The 23460-nt window shown below is 40.7% G+C and overlaps 1 protein-coding gene across 1 annotated transcript in view; it reads left to right on the top strand.

The window, feature by feature from the left end:
- Positions 1–23460, top strand: part of dclk1a (doublecortin-like kinase 1a) — a 68035-nt gene that overhangs the window by 9488 nt on the left and 35087 nt on the right. The window contains exons 4-5 of the mRNA XM_088321792.1: positions 10999–11098; positions 13609–13710. Coding sequence (XP_088177918.1) covers positions 10999–11098; positions 13609–13710 — 202 coding nt within the window. The remainder of the gene's footprint in view (positions 1–10998; positions 11099–13608; positions 13711–23460) is intronic.

Here is a 23460-nt window from a genome sequence, read left to right as displayed (position 1 = left end):
CACCCCCTCTTTATTTCTTTGTTCTCTTTATTTTGCTCTTTCCCTCTTTTTTCCCCTTTCCCTCTCCCTTTTCTCTCTCCCCTTTTTTCGCTTTCGACCTCTTTTTTGTCCCCTACCACGTCTACTCTTCTTGGCTTACGACTCGCTTCCGACCCTGACTACGTTTCTGCTCTCCTGTTCCAGCTACTGACCCGTTTTTCCCTTCCCAACACCGCCATCGCTCGCCACGGAAGTCCCACTTCCGCGTTCGGAGCGACCTGCTTCCCGCGCTGCCCTTCCTTTTTCCTTCAATAAAACTTGTGAGAAACGTTACGCGATTGGGTCCTGTTTCCGTTCTGGTCCTGACAGTCCAGCAGAATAAATACATACAAATGTCAATGCAAAAAACGGAGAACTGGAGGGTAACTTGATAAGATATGACTGACATCTTATTGAATATCAATTGTGTGTAAACTCATATACCCAAAAGTGGCGTCCAGATTCGGTTACTGGAAACGCGTGAATGGAAGTGAGTTCTGGAATTAGGTTTTTAGGTTGTGACGCGGCGTCCCGGCGGTACAAAACGAATCCCAAGCGAGAACAGGAAAGCATCTCCAAACTCTTCATTAACCTCTTTTAATAAGGACACACTTGCACATAAGGGCAGCACGGCAGCGCAGTGGATAGCGCATTCATGTCTTGGGAACCTCCTGTGTGGGTTCAAATCCAGCTACCGGACTTCCTGTGCGGAGTTTGTATGTTCTCCCCGTGCTTGCGTGGGTTTCCTCCGGGCACTCCGGTTTCCTCCCACAATCCAAAAACATGCATTTCAGGTGAATTGGCCGGTCCAAATTGTCCCTAGGTGTAAATGAGCGAGCGAGTTGTCTGTCCCCGTGTGCCCTGCGATTGGCTGGCAACCAGTTCAGGGTGTCCCCTGCCCACTGCCCCATGATTGCTGGGATGGGCTCCAGCACCCCCGCGACCCTACTGAGGATAAGCGGTGTAGCTAATGAGATGAGATGAGACACTTGCACATAGAGCCAAGGCATAAGCGAGCTAAGCGGCTGCTTAGGGCCCAGCAACCACTAGGGGGCCCCCAAGAGTGACAACTTTGAATTGTCCACCTGAAAATACTTCTATAGAAATACAACAAAAATACTACACAAGAACTACAAAACAAAATATCAAATATAGAGCTTAGAAACAGGAAGCTCATATATTATTTTACTTTCATTCTGAAAATAAAAAAATAGTACACGATTACTACAAAAATACTACTACAGTAATACCATATTACAAAATACTACTACAGAATTATTTACTACAAAAAGACAACCACGGTAATATTACAAGAATACTAAAGAAATACGATAAAATACTTCTCTGTAAATACTACATCAATTTTACAAAAATACTACTAAATTATTGCTTAGGAAATACATTCACTTCTACTGAAATACTGAAAATATACTACTGATATACAACAAACATTCTTGTATGGAAATAATAATACTATAATATAACATACTACTAGAGAAATATTACTACAAAAATACGACTACAAGAGAATTACAGCAGAAATACTGCAACTATAACGATACTACAAAAAGTGTACTATGGAAATATCTCAAAAATACTACAAAGATAAAACTACATTAACACTGTACTATAAAGATACTAAAGATATACAACAATCTTTCTAATGAAAACACTAAAATACAACAGAGATAGTACAAAATTACTAAAACAAAATAATACTACAGTAATACTACAAAAATCATGAAACAACTGTAATAACACAAAAATACTACTGAAATAGTACAGCTGCACAACAACAAAAACTACTTTCACAATACAACAAAAATACTCCAGAAATACTAAAAATATACAACAAACATTCTTATGTGGAAATACTACAAAATACTACGGAGATAGTACAAAAATACTAAAAAAAAATGATGCTACAGTAATACTACAAAACAACTATAATCATGAAACTACCGGAATAACACAAAAATACTACGAAAATACAACAGATATACAACAAAAAAACCTACTTTCAAATACACCAAAAGTACTGCAGAAATACCAAAAAACACTACACTGGAAATACTACATATATATTACTTCAGAAATACTACAAAAATAGTACAAAAATAAAACTACAGTAATACTACAAAAATCATGAAACAACTGTAATAACACAAAAATACTACTGAAATAGTACAGCTATACAACAACAAAAAACTGCTTTCACAATACAACAAAAATACTCCAGAAATACTAAAAATACACAACAAACATTCTTATATGGAAATACTAAAAAATAATACGGAGATAGTACAAAAATACTAAAAAAATGATACAACAGTAATACTACAAAAGTACTATAATCATGAAACTACCGGATAACACAAAAATACTACGAAAATACAACAGATATACAACAAAAAACCTACTTTCAAATACAACAAAAGTACTGCAGAAATACCAAAACCACTACACTGGAAATACTACATATATATTACTTCAGAAATACTACAAAAATAGTACAAAAATAAAACTACAGTAATACTACAAAAATCATGAAACAACTGTAATAACACAAAAATACTACTGAAATCGTACAGCTATACAGCAACAAAAAACTGCTTTCACAATACAACAAAAATACTAAAAATATACAACAAACATTCTTAGATGGAAATACTACAAAATACTACGGAGATAGTACAAAAATACTGAAAAAAATGATGCTACAGTAATACTACAAAAGTACTATAATCATGAAACTACCGGATAAAACAAAAATACCACGAAAATACAACAAAAAACCTACTTTCAAATACAACAAAAGTACTGCAGGAATACCAAAAAGCACTACACTGGAAATACTACATATATATTACTTCATTTTTTCCCAAAATAAGACAAACAAAGTTTTATTGCAAAATGCTTGCAGTTGTTTCACCAATTTCTGAGATACAGTACATACAATTTCAGCCAGTCTAAAACCACTACCTTGTAAATATTACCTATCTCTACTAATATTTTTTTAATCTTATTTTTCTTAACTTTTAAGTGTTTTATGACATGGTGTCAAACGGATTTTCACGCTTGGCCACATTTGTCACGGTTGCCATGGCGCCCAATTGGCCCCGCCCATGTGGCGCCAGCTGCGGCTCGTTGACAGATTGATTTAGGCTCAGTGCTCTCACTCTCCGTTTGTCAGTCCGTCAACGAACCTCTGCCCCGCAAGACGTGGGTTTTGACTCTGTCCGGTTTCCTGCCTGAATTTCCTGTCCGGTATCGTTCCCGTCTATTTTTGAAACGTGTATTAGTGCAAGGATTTTGTATCAATAATGGATATTTATCACGGGCCGATCAAATAATTAAGGTTGTGTTTCCCAGTGGTAAATCATAATGGGAAGAACTTCCTGCAACTGAAAATTGAAGCTACATATGACTCATTTTTACCCCATACCTAAATGAGCAGATATTTATTCGCCATTTACTCAGGATCTAAAAATATTATGTCTTGATAAATTGTAAATTATAGATGAAAATACAAAATTCACTTTGGAATTATTCTTTTTACAGTACTGGAATAATTGGAAAATTGTCTTTGTCCCGTGCCACTGAAATCCCGTGATATTTTCAAACCTCCCAGTTAATTTTCTCTCTATTGCCCCCTAGAGGCCCCCGGTATCACATTTCCGATTGCAACCTGATCCAGACGGTTTCCCCTTCCTTCTTCTCGTCACGCGGCTTGTATTCGCGGTTGCCAGGCAACGGATAGCAGCTTCTCCTGTACTATAGTGTGCATGCGGCGCTCGAGATGGAGACGATCGCTAAGTGGCTTAGAGAGCGCAGTCATGGCTTCGCTATTAATACTACGCTAATCTGTTTTTGCACAAACACGCACAGCCTTGAGCTTTAATGGACTCACTTTCAGGCAGGGGGCGCTAGCGAGCGGCATACAAATCTCTCTTGCACGCACGTTTGCACAAAAAATAGTTGCCTTGATGGACTGCGGCTAGGTTTGTCCGCCATTGCTCCAGAATGCTGTCCCAAGGGGGCGCTAGTAAACCTCAGGGGCTCCTCCAAGTGAAATTGAAGTGATTGAAATGAATGAAAACAGAACTTTAAAAGTAGCATCAGTGCAAAAAAAAAAACCGTTGCAATCTACATCTACTGCAAAAAAGATAAGGGGAAAAAGATAAAGAGAGAAAGAAAGAGGGAAAGAAAAAGAGAGAAAGAAAGAAAGAAAAGAAAAAAGAAAGAGAAACAAAGAATGGGGAGGAAAGAACGAAGGAAGCATGAAAGGAAAGATTAAAGGAAGAAAGAGGGAGGGAGGGAGTGAGATAGAGGGAAGGAAAAAAAGAAGCAGGAGGGGGGAGGGAGTTGAAGCAAGGAAAAGAAAGATGAAAGAAACGAAGGAAGAAATAGAGGAAGGAAGGAAAGAAAGATGAAAGGAAGAAATGAGGTGGGAGGAAGGGAGGTAGAGGAGAACGACGGAAGGTAAAAAGGAACGAACGGAGGGAGGGAGGTTGGTAGGAAGGAAAAAAGATAAGAGAGGGCGGGAGGGAGAGGGGGTGGGAGGAATGAAGGAAGGAAGGTAGGTAGGAAGGAAGGAAGGAAGGAAGGAAGGAAGGAAGGAAGGAAGGAAGGAAAATAAGAAATAAAAAAGTAAGTAAATGTAAAAGCATAACAGAAACACAAAACTAAGTCAGTAAGAAAGAGAAACAAAGGAAGGAGGAAAGTGGGCTATGAAGTTATCTATCTATCTATCTATCTATCTATCTATCTATCTATCTATCTATCTATCTATCTATCTATCTATCTATCTATCTATCTATCTATCTATCGATCGATCGATCGATCGATCGATCGATCGATCGATCGATCGATCTATCTATCTATCTATCTATCTATCTATCTATCTATCTATCTATCTATCTATCTATCTATCTATCTATCTATCTATCTATCTATCTATCTATCTATCTATCTATCTATCTATCTATCTATCTATCTATCTATCTATCTATCTATCTATCTATCTATCTATCTATCTATCTATCTATCTATCTATCTATCTATCTATCTATCTATCTATCTATCTATCTATCTATCTATCTATCTATCTATCTATCTATCTATCTATCTATCTATCTATCTATCTATCTATCTATCTATCTATCTATCTATCTATCTATCTATCTATCTATCTATCTATCTATCTATCTATCTATCTATCTATCTATCTATCTATCTATCTATCTATCTATCTATCTATCTATCTATCTATCTATCTATCTATCTATCTATCTATCTATCTATCTAACTCTATTCAGTGTGAAAAAAAGAATCTGAATTTGTTTCTCCTCAAAATGGCCTTCAATGGATGCATCATTAGGAAGTGTCCTTGTACCTAATGTTGTGTCCCCTCCATAAAATAGAAAAGAGGGACATGGAGCAGAGGGGAACATAAAGGAGGGGACGGGGGGGACAAAATGCTATCAGCCCGAGGCGGCAAAATGCATGATGGGAAACAATGTCCTATTTGTTTTGTTGTGACTGACATGAAATGAGTTCAAGTGGAAGAGGGGGATCTCGTCTTGTCCTGACGGTGCGTTCATGAATCCTCGGGAAAATTGAAGGCCAAAAAATACTTTTTTTCCCCTTTTGTTATCTCGTCTTAATCATTTATTTTGGTACTTTTCATTTCTTTCTATTTTTTTTTTAATGGAAAACCTCTTCCTTTATTTTTTTGCTGTCTGGTGCATTTTTGCAACTTCTTGTTCACTATTTTAAAAACCATGTTCTTAGACTTTTGTCGTATACTATTATCCCTCTCCAGGCATTTTTTGGGGTAGTGGTTTGCTGTCAAGGTTAAAACTTGAGATTTTAATCGGATGAAGAAAGAAAACTCTGAGTTGAAGATTAGGTTTTTGATAGCCCTTCCATCGAAGGCGCGTCCTACCTGAGCTTTCTCCTAGATCTGCTTCCAAGACCAGGAAAGAATCACACTCCCCCAATGACAAGAGACTCATTTATTGAAAACACAGGCATAACACAACTTATCCGATTGGCCTAAGCGAGATCACATGAATACATGAAACAAATCTGATTGGTTTGGACAGAAATCACATGTTTAAATGAAGCAAATAATGCTGGTCTCTAGATAGCGTGCGAACATAATAAATGAGCAGTAAGGAAAGTGAAACTTTGTAACACAAAAGGTACAATGCGTCACTGTGAAAGCACTGTAGGGAAAAAAACTCCAGCACCAAAGCGAAGGCCATCTTAATTGATAGTTAGCAAGCCCCAAGAAGATACAATTGTAAGATCTTCCCTGGACTTCCCAGCACCAAAGCGAAGGCCATCTTGATTAATAGTAAACAGGCCCAAGAGGATACAATTGTTGCAAGAATACAAACAGCACCTGGATATAATCTTTGGCTTCTTTAAGCCACTTTTGAGGATAAAGTCACACAAACTATCATCCAACTATAATTTCCCTTACATTTGCCCCCCCCCCCACATGAAACAGATAGCACCGGTTTCCACGGTTACCAGTGGCAGGGGAAGCCTTCCCATCTGACTCGGATTCAGCACCTTTATTATCTGTCCCTTGTTGTTTTTCAATGTAAACCATAGGTGTCAAACAGGCGGCCCGCGGGCCAGATCAGGCCCGTTGAGGGATTGAATTCGGCCCGCGAGACAATACTCAGAGAAGCGCAAGAGAAAAACAAGCTGCAGGTTGAAATGCGTCCACTTGATGTTGCCAAAGCCAGGTGTACACTGTACTTGTATTTATTTCTCTCTCTCTCTCTCTCTCTCTCTTTCTTTTCCACCCCTTTTGTCCCACTCTGTCTCTGTCTCTTTCACTCTCTGTGTCTCTCCTTTTATCTTCCTTTGTTGCTCTTTGTCTCTTTCTCTCACTGTGTCTTTTTAACTTCTTTTACTCTAACTTCCTTCTTTCCTTTTCACTCTTTTCTCTTTCTCTGTTCATACCCTTTGCGCTTTCTTTTCTCTTTTCTCTCCTTCTGTCCTTCTATTTTTTTCTTCCTCTCCCTTTCTTTTCCCCCTCTCTCATGACTTTTTATCTTTTGTTTCTCACGCTCTCTCCCTCTCTCTCTTTTTCTTTCTTTGTCCCGCCCTCTCTCCTTTTCCTTCCCTCTTTCTCTTTTTTCTCTTTAATCTACTAGTCCGGCCCCCGACAGAATGTTCTATCGTGTGGCCCCTGAGTTAAAATGAGTTTGACACCCCTGATGTAAAGCGTCATCCAGCTCTTATAGAATGATCCGAAACTTAGCATTGATGGGTAGTGGAGTGTGGCAAGATTGAGACTGGGGAAAACTATAATATGGAAGGGGGAGATAACCTATTCAACCTTTACTTTCTCAAAGCTTTGCTGGTAAATGAATTCAACTTTGGCAATCGTGTCTTCATGAATACTAATGCGTACCTGTCAACCTGTAGGTTTTTGCCGTACAAAGTACGTTTATTATGCATTTTAAGACGTGTACGACGTACAAGAAAATCTGTACGGCAAAACCAAATTTGTCAATTTTGGGTACCATCCGGTTTACACGACTATCACCAAACGGCAAATCAATCAAGTCAAACCAGTTCGCCGCGGTAGCCTCTATCTCGGTATCGTTTTTTTTTCCGATGCAAACAGAGCGAGCGGTTTGATGTTGCTTTGCGCATGCGTCTGCCGCCTGGGGATTTCCCATCATGCATCATTCAACATCTGTCGTGTCCAGCATGGTCGCCGTGGCAACCGTCTGGCCCTGCCCCCTGGGCAACAGCTGAAGCAGATCGCCTAATTTGCTTCTTAAGGGGGGTTTTGGGTTTTGCGGGTGCTGGCTCATTGCATTTTCTGTCTGCATTTTCCCTTCTGTTTTGCTCTGTCCTGTTTTGTTTGATTCGGAGGAAACCTGTGTTTTCACGTTTTGAGTAAAAGCCTGTTTTTGTTCTGTTTTGTCCCGGAGTTTTGGACGACTTTTATTTTGCTAAATAAAAGTTTTGATCGTCAACGCAGTTGAGTTCTCCCTTCCTGCCTCCTGGCTCCGTTCTGGTCCGGCCCCTCGTGACAACATCGGATTTCATGTGGTGGTTGTGTAGAGAAAAAAAGTCCGTCTCTATTTTAGAAAACCGGCTTTTTCGGCTCAACTCATTAAAAAGAGCCGGCGCTCAATCGGCTCACTTACTTTGACGCATTACAATACGAATGATTATGTTGTATAAAGAAGTTAAGAAAAAAAGGAAGTATAAAAGGAGAAAATGAAAAAAGACAGGTTTGTGGTTATCCCTTTAATCGGTATATTACCAACAATAGTTTAATGCAGAAAAGGAATTCATAATTTGAATAAGAAAATGTATTATTCTACTTCATTATATTTGCATGTATTTTTTCCTTCTACAGTGAACGTCCAAGCGACTTCATTTTTGAACTTTTTTTATAATAAACCTCATTCATGTCGAGCAACTCTCACAACATAATGTTAATTAACAATACATATGATACAACGAGGGCAGCACGGCGGCGCAGTAGTTAGCGCATGTGTGGCACAATTCATGTCTTGGGAACCTCCTGCGTGGGTTCAAATCCAGCTCCAGACTTCCTGTGCGGAGTTTGTATGTTCTCCCCGTGCTTGCGTGGGTTTCCTCCGGGCACTCCGGTTTCCTCCCACATTCCAAAAACATGCATTTCAGGTGAATTGGCCGGTCCAAATGGTCCCTAGGTGTGAATGAGCGAATGAGTTTTCTGTCCCTGTGTGCCCTGCGATTGGCTGGCAACCAGTTCAGGGTGTCCCTTGCCCACTGCCCGATGATTGCTGGGATGGGCTCCAGCACCCCCGCGACCCTACTGAGGATAAGCGGTGTAGCTAATGAGATGATGATGAGATGATGATATAATGAAACACATGTACCATATAACATGTTAAACTACATAAATAAATACGTTTGAAAAAAATATGGTGTAAGATTATTTTGTATTTTTTAAGGGAAAATACAACATTTTGTAAGGGCATGGAGCCCTGGAGCTTGACAGGTATGCTAATGTGGACGACTTAACATTCAAAAAGTCAAAGCAATCCCTTAAGAGTGCAAATGAATTCAGCACCCTGGCCAGCTCCCCTCGCCCGTAGCCATCTGCAGCTGTCACTTCCTTTTCAACCCAATTCCTCTTCCTCAATATGAGCAGAATTCACTTTATCACTCACTTATGTCCTCTTATTTTTTACACACGAACTGTATTTAATTGACAAGCCAAATATCAAATACAAATAATAAAGAAAAAAATAGATTCAAGAATAATAACAATAAACTACTCTGCCAAATTTGCGGCTTAAAACTATAGTGATGCAAAAACAAGGAAAATGTCTGCCCTACTGTCTAGAGTTACTAATTTATTCTAAATTCATTGGTTCTTGATCGAAAAATATCGAATTGTACACGTCTTCTGCGAGTTTTTGAATTTTTGGGAAAATTGGTTTCTACCAAATGGGATTTAGCAACGAGGACAAATCCCGGCTGTGTCATTGCTGCCCAACACTGCCTCCTTGTGGTTTTCTTGCGCCAAGTCTCTTAGTCTGACTTGTATAACGGATTTTTTTTAAACCTAGGTAAAAAAAAATCACTTCCTGTCCACGAGTAGGAATATGAGCATATTTGGAATGCTGTGAGTCATCAATGAGTCTTGATTCGACTTTTGATTTGTCTTGTATAGCATGGAATGTAAAAAACACATTATTTAAAAGGACAGTGTGTGTTATTTACCTTCGCTAGTGGTAGAAAAAAACACAATTTATTAGAAAAAGCAAAACTGATTTAAACAATAAGGAAAAATACATGATTTTTTATGTAAACATGCGTGTTTTTAAATACTCTTGGGTCGAAAAATGAGGATTTATTTGACATAAGATGAGACTCAGCTAAAGGGAGTTGACATGTTTGTTGGGCATCTTGTTTCCACGGATAATACAGAAAAATGTGAAGAAGAATAAGAAACAATATAAAAAGGAGGAAAGGAGAAAAAAAGAAAGGGAAAGAGAAAGAGAAAGGAAAAGGAGAAAAAAAGGGGAAATTAATTAAGGGGAAAAGGGGGGAGAAGATAAAAACAAAAGAAAGAAGGAGAATAAAGGAAAAGGGAAACGAAAATCACAAAGAAAGTGCAGGAATACAAAGGGAGAAGGCTGAAATGGAGGAATAGAGAAAAAGGAAAATGAAAAGAAAAAAAGGAACATAAATAGAGAAACAGGGAGAAATTAAAAGGGGAGGGGGGAAAAATGACAAAGAAAAGAAAAAGGTAAAATAAATAATAGATAAAAATCAAAGCAAAAAGAAAAAGGATAAAAGATAAAAGAAAGTATAACAAAATAATAAAGGAAGGGAAATAAATAGAGACAAAGGAGAAATTGGGGGACAATAGAAAAATAAAAAATAAATTAGAAACGAAAACAAAAAGACAAAAACCAGAGAAAAGATAGAAGAAATCGAGAAAGATGAAGAGATAAAAAGTTGAGTGGAGGAAAATGAAAAAGAAAAGAAGAAAACCGAATGGTAAAAAGAATAAAAGTCAAAGAAAAAGAAAAACAAAGTATGAAAAAACATAAAAGGGGGGCAATTGGAAAAAGAAAGATAGGGAGAAAAAAACAAAACAGGGGAAAAGAAAAAGTATATTAAAAAAGGGAAAGGGGAAAAGACAGAAACAAATCAGAAAAAACAAAAACAAAAGAAAAATAGGGGAAGAGGGGAAAAAGGGAAGAAAAAAGTCAAAACATTCAAAAGAATAAAACAAAAAGACAACAAAAAAAGAGAAAAAAGTTAAAAAGAAAAGAGAAAAAGAAACAAAGGGAAAAAGGCTGGGCAAAAAAACAAAGCACTTGTTTTCAGTTGCGCTGCTCAATACCCCTATCCATCTAGTCATTAAATATGACACACTGTCCCTTTAAAAAAGAGAAAAATCCTTCAGTATAGCAAAATCCAGATATTGTTTCGCAGGTGACGTGTCTGCAGGACTTTTTCGGCGACGAGGACGTTTTCGTGGCGTGCGGACCCGAAAAGCTGCGCTACAATGATGACCTGATGTTGGATGACACCGGTAAGATTTGACTTTTTGAACATGTTTGAAATATTTCTTTGTACATTTTCAGATACGAGTCACTATTTCATTTTAATTTTTTCATTTTATCTGTATTTTATTTTGAAAGATTTTTTTTTCATTTTAATACTACTTTTGTACTCTTGGTTTTTTTTCATTATGTTCTCAATGTTTCTTTGTTAAATTTCCTATATAAGTAACCATTTGTTTTCCTTTATATTGGTTTGTGGGTGTGTCTTGGGCGAGTACAGCCTGTTGGCGCCCATCCGGCCCCTCTTTCTAGCGTGTGGCCCCCCGCCCAGCTAGAATGAGTTCAACACCCTCGCTCCAAACGAATCTTGGTTGTTCTTTGACGATGACAATGAATTTTCCTGAACTGAAGCGAACGTTGTGTCAGAATGGCAGCTGCGTTGGCACTGTTTCTCACAACACGGTGCAGCGTCGTCTTTTTTTTGCTTTTCTCGGCTGTCTGTCTGGCGAGTGCCCCCCCTCCCCCTGAAAGCCCCCCCCCCCCCAATGCAAAAACACCCTCTCCTTGGCGGTCGCTCGAGGACAATCGCTCGCCTGCTTTCACCCCGGTCTGTCGAAATCTCGCTAGCTGTTTTCAGTGCCATGCTGCACATTTGGCGACTCATTCATCGCATCATCGGACTGAAATGACATTATAAAAATATCAAATTTTATTGTCAGTAACCTCTTTCTCTATTATCATTTTCATTTTACGGCGGAAGAGTGGTTAGCGCACAGTCACTCAGAGGGGAGATTCAGGGTTCAATTCCAGCTACTGCAGTCTCCCCTGTCGGAGTTTGCATGTTCTCCCCATGCCTGCGTGGGTTTCTTCCGGGCACTCCGGTTTCCTCCCACGTTCCAGGTTAATTGTCCCTAGGTTTTGTTGGGAATTTATCCATCAAAATGTACCGTTTACCAAATTGTTCGAATTAGTTATCTGACTCCATTAATCAAACACGACCCACATTCATCCAACAATTATGCGCTCGTTTTTTGAGAGAGAAAAGACCAGGGTTGGGTCGGGTTACTTTAACTGGATTACTTTCAATTACTTTTGGATTACTCCAATAACAAATATGCTAATAATAGACAAAAGAAACTAAATATGAATAAAATTATGACTCACAACACGTGGTAAGCTTACTCTGCTGGCTTTGATCTCTTTGATCTCAGGCAAAACTATTATAAAATGCGACAGAAACAAAATAAAAATAAATCCAAACAGCTTGCCAACATCATTTTTGCCGCTCCATGTATTCCGTTACTCCCCAAGCCTGCACAAAATTAAGTAATTTTATTCATACTTAGTTTATTTTGTCTTTTATCAGCATATTTGGTATTGGAGTAATGATAATAATAATAATTTCCTTTGTATTGTCATTCTTTGTAACAATGTACACAGAACGAAATGTCGATACACCTGACCCGTTGTAGCGAGCCGATGCAGCCGCAGCCAACAGAGGGCGCCGCCATTTTACCAATGTTATAAGTCTTAGGTATGACTCGGCCGAGGCGCGAACCAGCGACCTCCCAGTCTTCCAAAAGTAATTGAAAGTAATCCAGTTAAAGTAACCCTACCCAACCCTGAGAAGGATCACACGGGGGCGGATGTTCATTGTTCCTAACTGAAGACCTAAGTGTATCAACAGGAGACCCCGCCCCCCTCCCAGTTGCCCCGGATCATTTATACATTTCACAATCAAAGAAAAGACATCCCATTGGCTATGTGTGTCATCTGTAGTTAACGTTAGCTTTCTCTTATTAGTCTTCCCCTCGCATGAGGGCGTGTCGGCTGGGCTCCACAATCTTTTCATACCAGCAACGCCCCGACGTCTGCCCTTCTACGTCTGGCCTTCTCCGTCAGCACTCACAGGAATTCTGTTATCGGAAATACCTCTGATGCATTCCACACACCCTAACTTTCTCATTTACCTTGAATAAAAACACAGTCAGTGAATATCCCTACTGCATCAAACTGAATTCATGTACTTTGTAGTCAATTGTATAAAATCCTTTATAGTCAAATGTATAAAATCCTTTAGTGTGAATGAGGGAGTGGTTGTCTGTCTCTGTGTGCCCTGTGACTGGCTGGCAACCGGTTCAGGGTGTCCCCTGCCCACAAGATGACTTGGGTGTGCTCCAGATAAGCGGTGCAGATCATGGATCGATGGATGTTTCACAGATCTCTTAACCCGTATGGAGTCTAAAGGACAACAAAGGCCTGTCTGCCCCGTTCCTCGTGACCCCCCTTCTGTGGGTCTCCTGGGCAGGAAAAGTTTGGAGCTTGTGTGTTGGTTTTATAGGTGGGAAGCAAGGGTGTGACCTCAAAATGATTTGTGGACCACAGGCTGAAGAAATGTCACAAAGTTCCTCAAACATGACCACGACGCTCTGGTTAGCTTATGCAAAAAGCTATAAAGATAAATGATGCATTGGTTCACTAAGCTTCTGTTGAAAATTTATTGCAGGAAATGAACATAATCCGTTTTGTTTTGCTTCAGAATGTCGCATAATGCGGCCGATGCACTACGGCAAGATGTCTTCCATCCGAAGCTCCCCCAAAACTTTGATCCAGACCCGGCGCAGCAAGTCCCCGGTCTCCGGTAAGAAGACTAAACTCACTTCTGATGCATTTCTTTAACTTTTGGGTGATGTTTTATGAAAGATTTTCTTGGATTGGCTTAAATGTGTCATGGTCGCCGTGGCGACCGGTCTGCCCCGCCCCCTGGGCACCAGCTGAAGCAGATCAGCTAATTGCGTGGCTGCTATTTAAGGTTGGGTTGTGGGTATTGCGAGCGTTGGCTCATTACACCTTTTCTGTTCTGTTATGCCTTGTCCTGTTTAGTTTAAGTCGGAGGAAACCTGTACCTGACCATTCTGAGTGAAAGAATGTTTTTGTTCTGTTCTGTCCCGGAGTTTTTGGACAACTTTTATTTTGGTAAATAAAAGCTTTGATCGTACGCAATTGAGTTCTCCCTTCCTGCCTCCTGCCTCCGTTCTGGTCCGGTCACCCCTTCCACCTCGTGACAAAATGCACTGAAAATATACAGTGTCTTGTGAAAATATTGGCCTCCCACCAACTTTTTAACATATTGCTATACAGTCATAATGAACCCGCTTTGCCGGGCATGGCGTTGCTGGGCATTCTACTTGGGCGAGGTTGTTGGGGCCTTGGTTTGTCAAAAAAGGTGCCAGGGAGCAACTAAGCAGTGCTAAAGAGCAGAATGGCCACTTGCAGTTCCAGAGCCGCTAGTACATGAAAGATGTTTTAGAATAGAATAGAATAGAATAGAATATGCCTTTATTGTCATTGTTGCAACATGGGATATGCTGTGACAACGAAATTGGACGACTCCAGTTCCACATTTACAGTGAGAATAAGGAAACAAAGAGATACAGAAACAAAGAACTAACTGACTTTGTTGTAAGTCGGCTTTGTTTTCCTCTGGGGGGGAGGGGGTGGTTGATGAGGGGGGGTGAGGGTCAAACGGAGTTGCTGGATACAACCGGAATGTTTGATGTTTGATCTTACATTACACATAGTCCAGTGTTTTTCCCGACTTGCTCAGTCCACATATTGAATGGATTTGGGAGTACAGTCCATAAACATGCCCGATTAAAGTCGCCGTCGACGATAGAGCTCCGTTGGGGTGTGCAAGCTGCTGTTTATTGATAGCAGCGGGCAGGAGATTTAGCGCTATGCTAACGTTAGCATCCGGCGAAACGGTTAGCGGTGGAAAGTAAACAGCAAACACAGAGACCACAGTAAACTCTCCCGGTACATAGAAGGGTCTGCACGATACTGCTAGAAACTCCATATCGAGTGAGCAGTGTGTGTCAATGGTTCGGCTGTTATTGTAGCGCGTAGTCTCCAACCCCTGTTTTTACCGGAGTCTTTCCAGTTCCATTCTTCTTAGCAGACTCCCTTCACTTGGCCTAACCCACACCCCCCTCTAATGGTTCCACTTATACATCACTGGCTGCACCCAATCCATTCAATTAAAGTCCTCCACTGTCCCCTCTCCAGTGTCGACAGGTGTGCCCCAGGGCTCCGTCCTGGGGCCCCACTTCTTTATAATCCACCTACTCCCCCTAAGCCATATCCTCCGGAAATTCAATATTTCCTTCCACTGCCTGCTGATTTCACACAACCTTTCCTGCAAACCCAATTCAATAATCCCACCACCTGACATCAACTCTTGTTTCTGAATTCAAATTTTGGTTCACCGTCAACCTCTAAAAACTAAACCGCAATAAACCTCTCTAAAGTTGACTCCTTCTCTCCATCCAATTCCGTTCCGTTTAGCGTCTCTACCCCTGCCTCAACCCCCACACCACTGCCATTCCAGTCTATTACCTGTTACCTCACCTCACGCCTCGATTACTGCAATTCCCGCCTCCCCGGTCCATCAAAAATCCCTCCATGAACTTCATGCTGGTCCATAACTCTGCTGCCCGCGTCATCACCAAAACCCCCTCTCGCCATCACATCAACCCTGTCCTTCAGCAACTCCATTACCTCACAATCAACCATAGAATCAACTAAAAAAATCCTTCTCTACCCTTACATGGCCATTCATAACCTTGCCCCTCTCTACCTCTCCGACCTCCTTCACATTGCCACACCATCCCGCACCTTCAGTTCATCCTCCTCCCTCCACGTCACTATACCCACTGCCTGTCTCAGCTCAATGGGGAGCAGAGCTTTCAGCCGCTCTGCCCCCCAGCTCTGGAACTCATTGCCGCCCGACTTCTGGAATTTCCGCCACCTTGTCCACCTTCAAATCTAGACTCAAAACCCACCTCTTCAGACTCTATAACACTCTTATAACATAGCTCAACTTACTTAAGGTTTATTGGTGATCGTTTTTCAGATCTTTCTACAAATGGTTTGTCGGGTTGAGGTTTGGACTTTGGCTAGGCCATTTTAAAACCTTTTTATTGTTAGTTTTAAACCATTCCATTGTAGGTTTAGGGTTGTTGTCCTGTTGGAAGGCTAAACCTGCGCAAACTCCAACTATATTCTGTATTTGGGTCCTTCCTTCTTCCCATCAACTCTAACAACCTTCCCAGTCGCTACTGAAGAAAAGCAACCCCAGAGCATAATGCTGTCACCACCATGTTTAACAATCAAGATGGTGTTTTCAGGGTGATGTGCAGTGTTACTCTAATTTTGGTTTTCTTCTGACCAGAGCACCTTGTTCCACGTGTTATTTGTGTCTCCCACGTGGATTCTTGCAATTGCCAAACTGGTATTTTATGGTATGATTAAAGAAAGGCTTTTCTTCATCCCACTCTTCCATAAAGGGCAGATTTATCAGTATAGGAAAATTAGTTGTCCTATGCACCGATTGTTCCACCTCAACTCTGCATGCCTGCTGGTCATCCAAATCAATCATGGGCCTTTTGGTTGCTTTTCTGATTAGTTCTCTCTTTGTTTGAGCCGAAGGTTTAGACTAGGGACGACCAACTTTTGCTAGGTTTCAGAGATTTTGTGCTCTCAATTTTGATGTTATGGCTCGCACACTGCTCCGGGAGATGTGTAAATGTTTCAAAATATTCTGATACCCCATCCCTGCCTTTAACTTTTCCACAACTTTATCCCGGACCTGCCTGGTGTGTTTTTTAGTCTTCGTAATGTTAGTGTCTCCTTTCACAGACGTCTGAGCCCTTCATGGAGCAGGTGCATTCAAATTCAAACTTAATGACATTCAAGTTCACTCTGTTTGCCATTGTTAGTCATTTAGGTCAACATTGGATCATTCAGAAGTCATCAGGGGGACTTCTGGAGTAAGTTGAGCTGCTTAAAAGTGTTTGCATGATGTTTAAACAACTATATCTTCTAAAAGTTTATGCACTTTCTTTTGTGATTTTTTTGGGGGCAAATGGTCTCAATGTATTGTAATATACTTTTGCAGTTTTCACCATCTGGAGAAGGAATTAGAGTTTTAATATCACGTCCGCTCTGGTCACGGTCCTTCTTTGGTTGTTTAGCTCATTGACATATAGATGACACTACACGGCTTATCTTTCTCTTGTGCTTGTCTTAGCTTTATCTTTTAGGCTGGATTTAAATATTTTGGGGAACCTGATCTGGCCTGTGGGCTGTAGTTTGCCCACCCCTGCACTAGTTTGTTGAGTTTAGAGCGGCATCTAGAGGAGTAAAAAATGTTGCAAGTGCTTTATGTAGCTTAATGTTGCAAACCAATGCTTTAACGTTTTCTACCAGTTGTGATCGATGACATCAGTGGCGTTTGTTGGCACTAGTAGGTGTGTGTCTTTGATGCCTGCCTGCTCATTAGCATATGAACTGTGTCCACAAACACATTCCCTGTACAAAGGGAAGGATTTTGTGTGTGTGCCTAATCCACATTTAAATGCTACTGTTGGGAATTTAATATCAAAATGTACCGTTTACCAAATTGTTCGAATTAGTTATCTGTCCTTTAGCTTTCTCCTATTGACCATCTTCTACCCGGCTCCTCCCATGGGCGTGCCAAGGAAGCCCCCCCGCGATGTCTGGAATACTCAAAACAACACCGAGCGTTTCTACGTCATCAGGGACTTTCTTCGTCTGATGTGCTGATTATCTTATCAGCCTTACGTCCCGTTCCCGCCGTTCCTGTAAACAACATTTTCTACCAGGGTGTCCTGACCTCGCACCACAACCCAGTCAGTGAATAACTTTAGCATTAAATGTAATTTGTATTCAATCGTATAAAATCCTTTATAGTCCAATGTATAAAATCTTTCAGTACTCAGAATGGAAGAAAAAAGGTAGATAGGGAGCCTGCCTCCACTTCGCTGCCGGGGAAAGTCACAGGCATGAAAAGATCATCGCCACAAAGAGCATCTTTGATCCGATTGTTCTCGCTTTGATGGTCTGGTCCCGTTCGAGGCGAGAAGCTGCAGGAGGGTCTGAAAGGTTGCAGGAGTGAGTCATGACGCCATCTGATGTCACTGGCGGCTAACAAGAACGTGCGTCCTCCTCTTTTGGTACTGTGAGTGATTCAAGAGGGAGGATGAAGGGTGCGTCATGTCCACTGGGGCTGCCAAAGCCTCCGTTTGAGCTTCTTCTTGTTACCATCCACGAGTGGAGCTATTATGCCGGGAAGCAGGAACCCTTGCGGGCCTGCTCAAAACAAGATTGCAGAAAAAAAACAGTAATAGGTTTTAGACTCATTTTAACTCGGGGGCCACACGATAGAACAAACATTCTGTCAGGGGCCGGACTAGTAGATTAAAGAGAAAGAAAAGAGATAAAGAAATAAGAGAAAGAGGGAGGGAAAAGGAGAGAGGGCGGGACAAAGAAAGAAAAACAGAGAGAGGGAGAGAGCGTGAGAAACAAAAGATAAAAAGTTATGAGAGAGGGGAAAAGAAAGGGTGAGGAAGAAAGAAATCCAAAGAGAAATAGAAAGACAGAAGGAGAGAAAAGAGAAAATAAAGCGCAAAGGGTATGACGAGAGAAAGAGAAAAGAGAGAAGAGGAAAAAAGGAAGTTGGAGCAAAAGAGGTTAAAAGACAGAGAGAGAGAAGGAGGCAAAGAGCAACAAAGGAAGAGAAAAAGAGGGACACAGAGAGTGAAAGAGACAGAGACAGAGTGGGAGAAAAGGGGTGGAAAAGAAAGAGAGAGAGAGAGAGAGAGAGAGAGAGAGAGAGAGATGGAGGGAAAAGGAGAGAGAGCGGGACAATGGAAGAAAAAGAGAGAGAGGGCGTGAGAAACAAAAGATAAAAAGTCATGAGGGGGGGAAAGAAAGGGAGAGGAAGAAAAAAATCCAAAGAGAAATAGAAAGACAGAAGGAGAGAAAAGAGAAAAGAAAGCACAAAGGGTATGAAGAGAAAAAGAGAAAAGAGAGAAAAGTAAAAAGGAAGTTAGAGCAAAAGAGGTTAAAAGACACACAGAGAGAAAGAGACAAAGAGCAACAAAGGAAGAGAAAAAGAGACACAGAGAGTGAAAGAGACAAAGACAGGGTGGGAGAAGAGGTGGAAAGAGAGAGAGAGAGAGAGAGAGAGAGAGAGAGAGAGAGAGAGAGAGAGAGGTGTAGGGAAAAGGAGAGAGGGCGGGACAACGAAAGAAAAAGAGAGAGAGAGAGAGAGAGAGAGAGAGAGAGAGGTGTAGGGAAAAGGAGAGAGGGCGGGACAACGAAAGAAAAAGAGAGAGAGGGCGTGAGAAACAAAAGATAAAAAGTCATGAGGGGGGGAAAGAAAGGGAGAGGAAGAAAAAAATCCAAAGAGAAATAGAAAGACAGAAGGAGCGAAAAGAGAAAAAAAGCGCAAAGGGTATGAAGAGAGAAAGAGAAAAGAGAGAAGAAGGAAAAAAAGAAGTTGAAGCAAAAGAAACATAGAGCGACAAAGAAAGAGAAAAAGAGGGACACAGAGAGCGCACACTCGATCCGGAGATCGTTGGTCGCGGGGAGTAGATTGCTCGGAACGCGGAAGCGGTCAAAATCAAACAGATCGGGACGAGAACAAAACCGGAGCAAAAACACAGGCAAAAACTGAGATTCTCAGGGCTGCAGACGCTCCGACAAAAGGCGACTCACAGGACAGCGTTTAAGAAGTGACAGGGAGCAATCTGTCAAGAGTTTCAGCTGGTGTCCATGGGCAGGGCCGATTGGGCGCCGTGGCAACCGCGACAGAATCTTGAAGTTCTTTTGTTACAGGCTTTGCAGTTAATATCCGACTCTACCTGTATATATTTTTCAATCTGTTGTCTTATGGAAAGTCCGCTTCCATGTACTCGAGTGACCTTTAAAAATGAATGCACGTGAATGCAGTCTAGCCCATGTTTCATCCTCAGGTGCGGTCGCCACGGCAACACAGCGCAGCGGCGTGCCCATATATAATCCTAACTTCCTATATGCCTGAGTCACTCCTGGGAGATATTCCTCTTTCCTTTTATTGTCCTCTTCATCTTCATCATGATGTCCTCGGGATCGTCCTTTGTTTTTGTCGCCACTTTATAAGTGACAAGCGAGACATTTTGGGGGTTTTTGTCCGTCATCATATTGGGGTACGGTCGATCTCGTGTTTCCGTGGAGAACAGAAAAATAAAAGCATGACGCATGTTCTACTCCGGTGCCCTAGGGGGCAGTAGTGCGAAGTAGGGGATGTTTAATTACATTTGTAAATAATAATGAAGTACAGTAGACACTGGAGATACGACATGCGTCCTTTCCTCAGATGGGGATCGCAAAGTGAAATTGTAGTACAGTAACGCGTGTGTGAGAGTTTAGTGGTATGTGTGTGAGAGTGTAGTATAGTAGTAGCTGTGAGAGGGTATAGTGGTATTTGTATGAAAGTATGATAATATGAGTGAGAGTGAAGTGGCATTTGTACGTGGGTTTGACTGTGTCTGTGTGAGATTAAAAAAAGGTTAGTGGTTTGTGTGACAGCATAGTAGTATGTGTATGAGAGTATAGTACTACGTGTGAGAGATTAGAGTAATATGTTTATGAGAGTATAGTAATACGTTTATGACATTATAGTAGTTGTGTGTCTGAGAGGATGGTGGTATGTGTGAGAGAATACAGTAGTGTGCATAAGAGTACAGTAGTGTGTATGAGAGTATAGTAGTACCCGTGAGAGAGTATAGTGGTGTGTGTATGAAAGTATCATAATATTAGTGGGGGTTAAGTGGTACGCAAGAGAGAGTATAGCAGTGTTTGTGCGTGGGTTTGACTGTGTGAGATTTAAAAAAAAGGTTATTGGTGTGTGTGAGAGATTATAGTAGTGTGTATGAGAGTATAGTACAACCCGTGAGAGATTAGAGTAATATGTTTATGAGAGTATAGTAATATGTTTATGACAATATAGTAATTGTGTGTCTGAGAGTATGGTGGTATGTGTATGAGAGTATAGTAGTACCTGTGAGAGAGTATGTTGGTTTGTGTATGAAAGTATAGTAATATGAGTAAGACTTAACGGGTATGTATGAGAGAGTATAGTAGTGTTTGTACGTGGGTTTGACTGTGCCTGTATGACATTTAAAAAAAGGGTTAGTGGTGTGTGGGAGGGAGTTTAGTAGTTATGTGAAAGTATAGTAGTACCTGTGAGAGAGTATAGGGGTGTGTGTGAAAGTATCATAATATGAGTGGGAGTTAAGTGGTATGCAAGAGAGAGTATAGTAGTGTTTGTTCGTAAGTTTGACTATGTCTCTATGAGATTAAAAAAAGGTTAGTGGTTTGTGTAACAGCATAGTAGTGTGTGTATGAGAGTATAGTACTATGTGTGAGGGATTAGAGTAATGTGTTTATTTGAGTATAGTAATGTGTTTATGACATTATAGTGGTTGTGTGTCTGAGAGGATGGTGGTATGTGTGAGAGAATACAGTAGTGTGTATGAGAGTATAGTAGTACCTGTGAGAGTATAGTGGTATGTGTATGAAAGTATAATCATATGAGTGAGACTTAAGTGGAAGTATTTATGAGAGAGTATAGTAGTGTTTTTATGTGGGTTTGACTGTGTCTTGTCTGAAATTTAAAAAAAAGTTAGTGGTGTGGTGAGAGATTATAGTATTTGTGGATGAGAGTAAAATAGGTTTGATAGAGTTTAATAGTACTTTGTGACAGCATAGTAGTGTATGAAAGTATAGTACTATGTGTGAGAGATTAGGGTAATGTGTTTACGAGAGTGTAGTAATATGATAATGACATTATAGTAGTTGTGTGTCCGAGAGGATGGTGGTATGTGTGAGAGAGTATAGTAGTGTGTATGAGAGTATATTAGTACCTGTGAGAGAGTATAGTGGTGTGTGTATGACAGTATAATAATATGAGTGAGACTTAAGAGGAAGTATTTATGAGAGGGTATAGTAGTGTTTGTACTTGGGTTGGACGGGGTCTATATGAGATTAAAAAAAAGGTCAGTGGTGTGTTCGAGAGATTATAGTACTGTGTCGATGATAGTACAATAGTAGGTGTGATAGAATATAATTGTACGTGTGTGACAGCATAGTAATGTGTGTATGAGAGTATAGCACTATGTGTAAGGGGTTAGAGTAAAGTGTTTATGAGAGTATAGTAATATCTTTATGACATTAAAGTACTTGTGTCTCTGAGAGTATGGTGGTCTGTGTGAGAGAGTATAGTAGTGTGTATGAGAGTATGGTAGAACCTGTGAGAATATGGTGGTGTGTGTATGAGAGTATAGTAGTGTGTGGATGAGAGTAAAATAGTCGGTGTGGTAGAGTATAATAGTACTGTGTGACAGCATAGTGTGTGTGTAAGAGAGTATACTACTGTGTGTGAGAGATCAATGTCTTTATGAGCGTATAGTAATATGTTTATGACATTATAGTAGTTGTGTGTCTGAGAGGATGGTGGTATGTGTGAGAGAGTATAGTAGTGTGTAAGCGAGTATTGTAGTACCTGTGAGAGAGTATGGTGGTGTGTGTATGACAGTGTAATAATATGAGTGAGACTTAAAGGGTATGCATGAGAGAGTATAGTAGTGTTTGTACGTGGGTTTAACTGTGTCTGTATGAGATTTGAAAAAGTTTTGTGGTGTGTGTGAGAGATTTTAGTAGTGTGTGGATGAGAGTAAAATTGTAGGTGTGATAGAGTATAATAGTACTGTGTGGCAGCATAGTAATGTGTCCGGGGACGGAGGAGCAAAAACATAAACGAGTCCAGAAAAGAGGTCGGCAACGGGAATCAGACGGAAAACAGGGCAGGATTGAATCAGGAGTCACAAAAGTTTGCCTAGCGTGTAGCGTAGGTTCTTAGACGATCTGACGAATGTTGTCAGGAAGGCGGGGGTTTAAAACCAGTACAACAGCCAATCAGGGTCTGTGGCTGTTGGCGCCAACGGAACACACTCGGCTGCCCCGCATCAGTAATTACAAGTAATATGTTTATGACATTATAGTAGTTGTGTGTCTGAGAGGATGGTGGTATGTGTGAGAGAGTATTGTAGTGTGTATGAGAGTATAATAGTACCTGTAAGAGAGTATAGTGGTGTGTGGATGAAAGTACAATAATATGAGTGAGACTTAAGTGTATTTATGAGAGCGTATAGTAGTGTTTGTATGTGGGTTTCGCTGTGTCTGTATGAGATTATAATTGTGTGAGAGTGTGTTGTTATGTGTGAGAGCAATATATTTTCCTCCTCAAACGTCCTCTTATAGAGAACAATGGACTATGTTCTAGGGTTGAAGCCCAAGAGAAAACGATTTTTTTCCTGCCTCCTTTTATCATCTATTCATCCATCTTCTCTTCTGACTGGATGCGGATCCCTCTCTTTCTCTCTATCTCTCTTTCTCTTTCTTTCTCTCTCTCTCTCTCGCTCTCTCTCTTTCTCTTCCTCTCTCTCCATCCCTCCCTCCCTTGCTTTGCGCACGTCAGTGTAGTACA

Source organism: Urocampus carinirostris, chromosome 17, assembly GCF_059441175.1.
Source record: "Urocampus carinirostris isolate Australia breed hairy pipefish chromosome 17, RoL_Ucar_1.0, whole genome shotgun sequence".
NCBI lineage: Eukaryota > Metazoa > Chordata > Actinopteri > Syngnathiformes > Syngnathidae > Urocampus > Urocampus carinirostris.
Note: the sequence above shows the minus strand (reverse complement) of the source record. Positions and strands in the feature narration are given on the sequence as shown.